The 8,191-nt window shown below is 42.7% G+C and overlaps 1 protein-coding gene across 1 annotated transcript; it reads right to left on the bottom strand.

Moving 5' to 3' along the window:
- Positions 1-865: 865 nt before the first annotated feature.
- Positions 866-6,770, bottom strand: LOC131435960 (mediator of RNA polymerase II transcription subunit 14). Its single transcript, XM_058604271.1, has 6 exons — positions 6,342-6,770; positions 4,842-6,276; positions 2,755-4,771; positions 2,480-2,694; positions 1,284-2,015; positions 866-1,227 (listed from the first exon to the last, which is right to left on the bottom strand). The coding sequence occupies exons 1-6, from the start codon at positions 6,494-6,496 to the stop codon at positions 1,015-1,017; spliced, it is 4,767 nt and encodes a 1,588-aa protein (XP_058460254.1). The 5' UTR covers positions 6,497-6,770; the 3' UTR covers positions 866-1,014.
- Positions 6,771-8,191: the final 1,421 nt, after the last annotated feature.

The raw sequence follows: 8,191 nt of genomic DNA, 5'->3' as shown, positions 1-8,191 counted from the left end.
GATTTACCGGATTTTATATTTGACGCTTTAGGGTAACAAAGGAATTTTGGCCCACTTTAGGATTGATTTTATTTTGGCCCACTTTGTAAAAATATCCACCAAATGTTGTAATAACTTTGAAAACCCCTTCCTAAATACGTAATTTAATGTGAATAACTTCAAATTGATGTAGCATGGGTTACTTAACATCCGTTAAATCCATAAAGTTTGTTAGGTGGCCAAAATACCTCTGTTACCCTATTCTTCGTAAAACATTTAAGTTAACACCACAAGCTTCGATTTATTTTAAAAACTTTGAAGAAATTGCAGTAATGGCTTCGTAATAATCAAGAGAAAGTAAACAAATAAGGCTCTCAATTGAAGACAAACACCAGAAAAGGTCCTAAGTGCAAATGAGAGCTTCTCTTTGCTTACTTTCTCTTTCGATTGTTGCGCTCCTATAGGCAATCCCTCTCTCACACTTTACATAGAATAACGACTGAACCCATCGACTTTCGATCTGTAGGTCATAAATTGTTGGAGAATACAGAAATATGCCGTAATAATTCTCAATGAACATTAGAGAAGGTCCCGCACTTAAGTAATTGTTGGAAAATACAGGAATATGTAGTAAAAATTGACAGTAAGTAAACAAAGAGAAACTGTCATTTGCACTTGGGACCTTTTCTATTTATCGAGAACTGCAGTGTGAGAACCTGTCATTTGCACTTAGGACCTAATCTAATGTTCGAGTATTTTTAATGCAACAAAAAAAAAAATCTGCGCCCGATTATCGAACACGATTCACTAGATGTATGTACAGTCATACACCAACTAAGTAGCCCCAGTCGTACTGCTTTTTCTCAATTACAAAAGTCCACACGAATACAATGAAATGTTTATTATTATACTATTATGATTTACTGCAGATGTCAAAATTTGATATCCATATTTCACTTTCTCAACACAGAAAGTACCATTTTGTGGTAATCAAAGTTTACGTCTTAATTTTTCAAACCACTCTTGCAACGATTCTCAGTTGGGTCCCCCGGTTCCTGGTCCACCTGGTTGTGAACCACCACCTCCAACCATACCACCATAGTTCGGTTGCTGTCCGGCAGCTCCCATCTGCATTGGTGAGTGCATCATCGGATTCGGACTGGATCCAACTTGAGCACCAACCGGCGACGGTGTAATCTGACCTACCATTTGACCTGGTCCTGGCTGCATGCCACCCATCGGTCCAATCTGAAGGTTAAATATGAATTAGAAAACATTCGATGTATAACAATGGCTTAATAAACCTGATTTGGCATTTGTCCGGGAGGAGGTTGTTCATTTGGAAGGGTCAAATTCATCAGTAAATCTCGGACAGCCGGAAAGAGCGAACATTCGCCCGGCTGAAGGACGGTGCACTCAACAAATCGTCGAAGATGTGCGCTGACAGCGCTGGTAAGCTGCGGTGTAACTTGCTCGCGTCGTTCCGCCAGCTGGGTATGGTTAACTGTCATGTCGTAGACCATCGGAAGAAGCATGGTGACCGAGTCCTTCCACTCCATATTGGGGAGATAAGGCACTCTGGTAATTTGAATGAAGAAGAGTATTTTCTGTCGGTGTAACAGTATGGTGGTGGTTCCAACGGGAACGATTGGCGTTGCTGACGGCGGCATACGGAGGATAAATTGCACGTTCCATTTGTTGCCCTGGCCGAGTTCCGGAAGCAGATCCAGCCGCATGATTTGGATAAAATCTTTCATCACCTGCGAGGGTAAATTCAACATGCGAGTGAAGCTAGTGACAACAGCCGGCCGGTACGGCGGAGCAGCTACACGTTGATCGAAGAACTGTTCGAGAATCTGGAGATCTTCGGCAGACCACTGGTACGGTGGTTTACCATCCATTGTGGGTCCCATCGAAATTTGCGTAATTTTCATGTGTAACGACTGCATGTGATTCGGATTCAAAAACACCTGGTACTGCAGATTGTCTGCCTTGAACAGGACCACACCGGGTTCATTGGAAGTGATTGCGGTTAGCTGAAAAAGAACAATTTATAGAGATATAAAGAGGTGCATGGAATTATTTTTTTATTTTTACGTTTTGTCTTCGAGTCATCAGTGCATAAGCAGTTTATGTTGAACTGCTGACGCCACCTAATGGATTAACATAATCCGCTAGGCAGAAGTAATGTTAATGCTATTTGCAAAACACTTTTTTTCAACGAAGTGCCAAGCACTGACGAGTCGAAGACGAACCGTTTAAGTAATAAAATAGTAAATAAATATCAACCATCTGTTGACAACCAGAAAGCTGTCACAAAGTTCTTTCAACAACAAAAAGTGCTATGCAAATAACATTAACTTCACGTCTGTTTTTCGGTTTATATTGAACCGTTATTTTTTGGCATTAGCAGTTCAACGTAAGCTGCTAAGGCACTGATGAATCGAAGACGAAAAGTAAAAATAAGATTTTGTAGTATTATTTAAGAAATAGAGCCTACGTTCTCCTCCTGATGAATAATTCGTTGCAACTGTCGACGCATAAACACCGAACCGAGGAATCTTTCCAGAGGGCTCAATTCCGGACCTGGAATTTCTTTTTGTGGGTGGACGGTTGCTCGACATAACGTATCCAAAGCCTCGTGTGTGAGCAGAGTTGGAATAGCCCCGGCCCATGATCGGGCCGGTAAGACACGTGAGGTGTTATGATGGGTCGCTAAAAAAATATGACAACAGTAATGTATTATCCTCTACCGAAGTTTCACTCGATGCTTACTCTGAGCTTTATGGTCTGGACTTTGACCTGGTCGTGGTGAAGGCCGTGGCATACCAGGTGAACCAGGCCAATTAGATGCAGCTGGGGACAGAGCAGCAAATGGGCTACCGTCCGTATGCTGCTGCATGTAGGGAATATTAGATGGTCCGGGAGAATGAGCTGCCATCGGGCTTGGCTGTGGATTCAACGGGGATGATGGCATCAGGCCTCCACTGGGAGAAGGATGAGGCATGTGTGGGGCTGGTGGAGATGTCATATTGAAATTCGGATGATTCTGAGTTCCTCCCATTCCTTGCGGGTGTGGAGAAGCCGGCGTATGTGGATTCGATCCTGACGGTGGTGTCAGAGGTGCTGCAAAACGAAGGCCCGGATCGCGTGGACTTTGAGGACCTCGCATACTGCTACCGCCAAGAAACGTTGATCCGACCGAAGCCGGTCCACCGTGAGGATCCTCCATCGTAATCGGAGAGGGTGGATTATCATCTTCCGACTGTGAACGTCTCCGGTAGACAGCTGACTCATCCACGTATTTCGACAGGAAACCCTTCAAGCCTTGGGTGGGTGTGAATTCTTCGACAACGTGACTGCGATCGAATCGGCTGTAGGCTCCGTCCCGAATCGAACATAGACCACTTCCACGAAAACGGATCTCCAGACAGTAGACTCCTTGAAAAGATATTCTGAGTAGCGTTGGAGATTGAGGTATGATGCAGAATGATAGTACAGGGATTTTGGGCGATTGAAGAATCGCTAGATGTGGGATGATAGGTAATTTTGCGATCGAGCTTAGCGGTTGGTATGTTTCGTGCAACAAATGTACGACTTGTGCAAGATCATAATTGTGATTTAGATGAGCTTGCAGCTGGTCTCGCATCATTGAATGTGCGTTAATGGCGCTATTTCCACCGGTGAACACCATTTTGAACTCTTTTGCTTCGATATCCCAATAGATATTTACGTTCACTTCCTTGTTTGGTCCATACGCCAATAACAGACTTGTGTAGCTGTAGGATTTTATAGTGACGATGTTATGCAGGCTGTACTTATCGTTCTTGATGTGTTCACCGAAAACATGCACCAACGTGTAAAGATAGACTATCTTCGACCAGTCGTTCAGTATCATATTGACAATTCTGTCGACTGCATCTACCGGAAGCATATCGTACTGCAAATAAACTGCACGCCGCATGCCCTGTTCTTTGTGGTGAGTACTCGGCAAAGGTGTCCCGTAGAACACCAATTCCGTTGTCCACAGCCGAGTCTGATTTCCTTTGTTGATTTGAGCCCGAACGGAGACAGACAGTAATCTTCTGAGCAAAGCATTCCAAACTTCTTTTTCGATTTTTGGGACACTAATTTCCTTTGGTTCGGGTGGTTTCTGATCTTGGCCGCCCTGGGCGTTGGCTGCTGCATGGGAAACCGGTACTAGCGGTGGTTTTGGCTGAGGTAGAGTTAAAAGTTTCAGAACCAGCGATGTAGCGTTGGCCTCAACCTGTAGACCACCGTGAGGAATCCTTCTACGGGTAAGTTCTTTCGCTAGAGCAACAAACGGAAGTTTCTCATCACACATCGCAACCACGTGGGCCAATTCTGGTATGAAATAAGCCGGATAAATGATTTTCTGCTGCTTGGAAATGAAACCTTCTGAACCACTTAACTTTCGTTTCATTCCGCCCGATTGTTCATCGATGTACGTCCCGGGGCCGTGAGTAGCCACGAAAGTATCGAATTCAATTAGTGATTCAACTCTGAGATACATTTTTGGAATTCCATCGTTTTCAGCACTAGCCACTGCTGACGATGAACCGGTGCCTGCGGTAGAACTTGATACACTCGGTGGACCGCCCGGTGGTACCGATCCCGGACCGGATTGACTGACCGAACTTGCGTTTGCACCACCCGGATGATCGGAATCCTGTGACTGACTGTCTTCTACTGACGAAGGTTTCACCAGAACCAAAAAGAAGGTGTACGTCATTTCGTTCGGGCAATTATCGCGCTCCTTCAGTTGCACTATCTGTAGTAGAAAACAGAAAAAAAATAAATAGTCGCGTTATAACACAATCGTAAAAACTACTTCTACTCACTAAAATAACATTCGAGTGCCGGTAAAGTTGAATGTAAACTTTGTGCGGTCCAACTTTTTCGATCGGGTGATTAGGAGCAAACACCAACGGTAAACGTTCCTGCGTGGTGGCCGGCAGATGCTGTAATGTTTTCTCGCATCGCCTCTGAGTGATCCAATAGCGCAATTCCGAAACCAGATGTTGTAGTTTACTGCGATCGTTGTTCAATGAATGCTGCATTTCCGGCATGATAGGGCAATCCAAGTGTTTCGGTACGTGACAGCGCAACATTCCGGTGTGCGTGTCTACGGTGATATAGATTTGTTCGGCCCGAAGGCATGGATTCAATACCGGAACCGTCAACATGGCTGGCGTCCCTTGAATATTGTAGTCAACGTCTTTCAGGAAAAGTTGGAACTCTGCTTTCAAATCACTCAATCGAGCAAGAGATCGTACATAAACGGTATGGACCAGAAGGCGTTCCATCGATAGCAAATCGGAACGCACAGCACGATCCGCAATGTCAGCTTCTTTGTTACCAATCGATGGCACATGGAGAATTGCCAGCTGTTTAGCGGAATCATTCTGGTCAGTCTGAATCATCAGACGGTAGCCAAGCTCCGATTTTGGATCCTTATTTGTCAGTTCCCGCCAGTAGGACACCGTTAGTTTCGTGCCGGGAATGTACTCGTCAACGTGAATGTTGTCATCCAAACGGTCACGCATTAGGCGAAGCGTTTGTGTGTAGAGAACCTCAAGCTGTAGCGACTGACAGAAATAGTGCAAGCAATTATAAACCTCAGCCAAGGCATCTGAGCTGTCCACTATGCGACCCTGAATCAACTGGTGGATATAATTAACCTGAAGGGTATGTACCAAAGCTTTTCCATCCCCGGTTTCTTTATCTTCCACTAGAACATCAATGTCTAGCAAGCGCCACGGAATATTGGGCCCGTCTCCCATAACAGTCAGCGAGACTTCAAATTCATGATCAACCTTGAAGGTAACTCTTCCATTTTCAATTTTAAACTTTCTGAGCTGTGGCAACAAGTTTCCAGTGACCAGTCGGTGTTGAATGACCTGATTCAAACGTTGTAGTGTTTGTCGTTTCTCCAATGGCGTAATCGGATCCGGTGGCACGATACGTTCTCTGATAATCGATGGTAGCCGTGAATACGTGCCCGATGTTAATATTTCTACGGCAGCGGGAATGTGGAAATTTGGGAGTCTAGCATTGACCAGCGTTTCACGAGCCATTCTTGACATCATATCGGCTGTGTCGATGAATAGCAGTGATTGTTTGTCCAGAAATCCCATAATTTTAGCTGACTTGTCTACTTTTGATGCTGAATTAGCCCATTTGACCAAAGCTAGCAAACGAATAAACAACTGACGGGTACTGGCTGAGAAGTTGTATATTTCGATTTTGCGTTCCATATCCGTCTTACGCGGTAGGCTAAAATAAAGTTCAGGACCATTATACGATCTACATTGTTGCACGTTATCAATTAGCAAACTTACAGCTCTGCTAGTACCGTTAGCTCATGGTACGTACGCTGGATTATAAAATCAATTAATCGCCCCAGCGGAATCAAATTTTGACGTTGTGTCATTTCCTGTCCGGTTGGGATAAAGCTGGTAATAGCTCCTCCCTGCTCCAACGGCTGCGGAGCCATAGTACTGATTGCTCTGCTCGTTCACAAAAAATTGAGGTGAAAAGATGACGCCCCCAATGCTGGTGCAGCTCTACCTGTCACTAAGCAAAATTGTCTTTTTTCTGTGTAAGAAGCTTTTCCTATAGGAAAATTTCACTACCAATCACTCATGCGTACATTATTTCAAACTTCACAGGGTAAATTTTCCCGTTTTAAACACAATAATATAATAAAATCGAAGAAAATGAAGATTCATTGCTCACGATAGCCAAAGACAACACAGTGGCATTTTCGTTTGACAGCTTCAATTTGACTGCTTCGTTTTGGGCACATTCGTATTACGCTTCTTCTTTTTCTTACCAATGGAAAATCGTTCTGCGTTGCGAGCGATATCGGTTGTTTTGGTAATATTTCCTTTTGAGTTGGGTGTTCGCAGACGGAGAGCCCGGTGATAAACTTTTGATTTCTCTACACGAATAATTCAAACTGTTCAAAGTTTTGTTTCTTTCATCTGTGAATATCACATACTCCGGTACTAACATGTGATTATGGCATATCGTACGATATGCCCTTGCGAGTGTTACAAAATATAATGCTCATTGCTCGGCTCACCAACTTTCATTTACACAATGGGCCGTATGAATAAAATGTAGTAAAGTCTGTTGTTTGTAGTATCTTTTTAAAAACAAAGCCCACAGAGTATAACGCGGTTTGGAATGAATAGAAAGCAAGTTCGAACATGTAGTTAATGCTACTTTCGAATTTAAGCATTTACTGCATGCTGTATGGACAATGAGCCGAAAAGCTAGAATAAGCATGCACAAAGCAAGAAACGTACTTACTGCTGTAAAAATGGTACATTATTTGATTCACTTTATCAGCAAACATACCTCTAGAGCTACGTACCGAAAAATTGTAGTAAACACTACACTGATAAAAATTTGCACGATCGATTCATATGTAAACAGCACTTCAGTTCAATATGCTTTTTCATTTCAATTCTTAAACAATGCGATTTGTTTTAAGATTTCATGTGCAAATTCACTAAGATGCGAGATTGGATTATTTTTCAGTTAGCTGTGATGTGTTTTTCCTTTGGATGTGATGTGTTTTGCTATTGAATCGAACTACATGTGTTAAACACTTCATTTTCTAGAGGAAATGAGTACAGCACAAATGTATGTGCAAAACACTTGAATCAATCAACTCTGTTTCAATTGAAATCTATGTGGAAAACAATGTGACATGCACATGAAATGCATGTAGAATCTAGAGGTAACGATATATCTGATCGTTTTTAAGTGCATTTCATATAAACGTAGCATGATTTCCACTAAATATCAACAGTTTTTACACACATTTTATGAGTTAAGTGTATATTTTCATGAATTTCATGTGTTCTACAAGCAGTGATAGATCAAATGCTTTACACATGATACTAGCGTGCAAATTATTTTCAGTGTACATGTTCAAAGTTGTTGTGTAGTAAAGTCACAGACTAACAGACAGGACACTCAAATTAGATTCTTCAATCATTTTAACGGTCATTTCCAATATTCCTTTGTTTGGGACAGTACTCACATGTGTCATGATGGCGCCACGTTACCCTATCAAAAACATCCTGTCTGTCATCCAGGCTGTGTTTATTTTTTTCATTTACCAACAGAGTTGCCATTCATACAGAATTACCTGTAATATATTGATTTGTATACGTCC

The sequence above is a fragment of the Malaya genurostris genome, chromosome 3 (assembly GCF_030247185.1).
Source record: "Malaya genurostris strain Urasoe2022 chromosome 3, Malgen_1.1, whole genome shotgun sequence".
In the NCBI taxonomy this organism is placed as follows: domain Eukaryota; kingdom Metazoa; phylum Arthropoda; class Insecta; order Diptera; family Culicidae; genus Malaya; species Malaya genurostris.
This window is presented reverse-complemented; position numbering and strand designations above follow the sequence as displayed.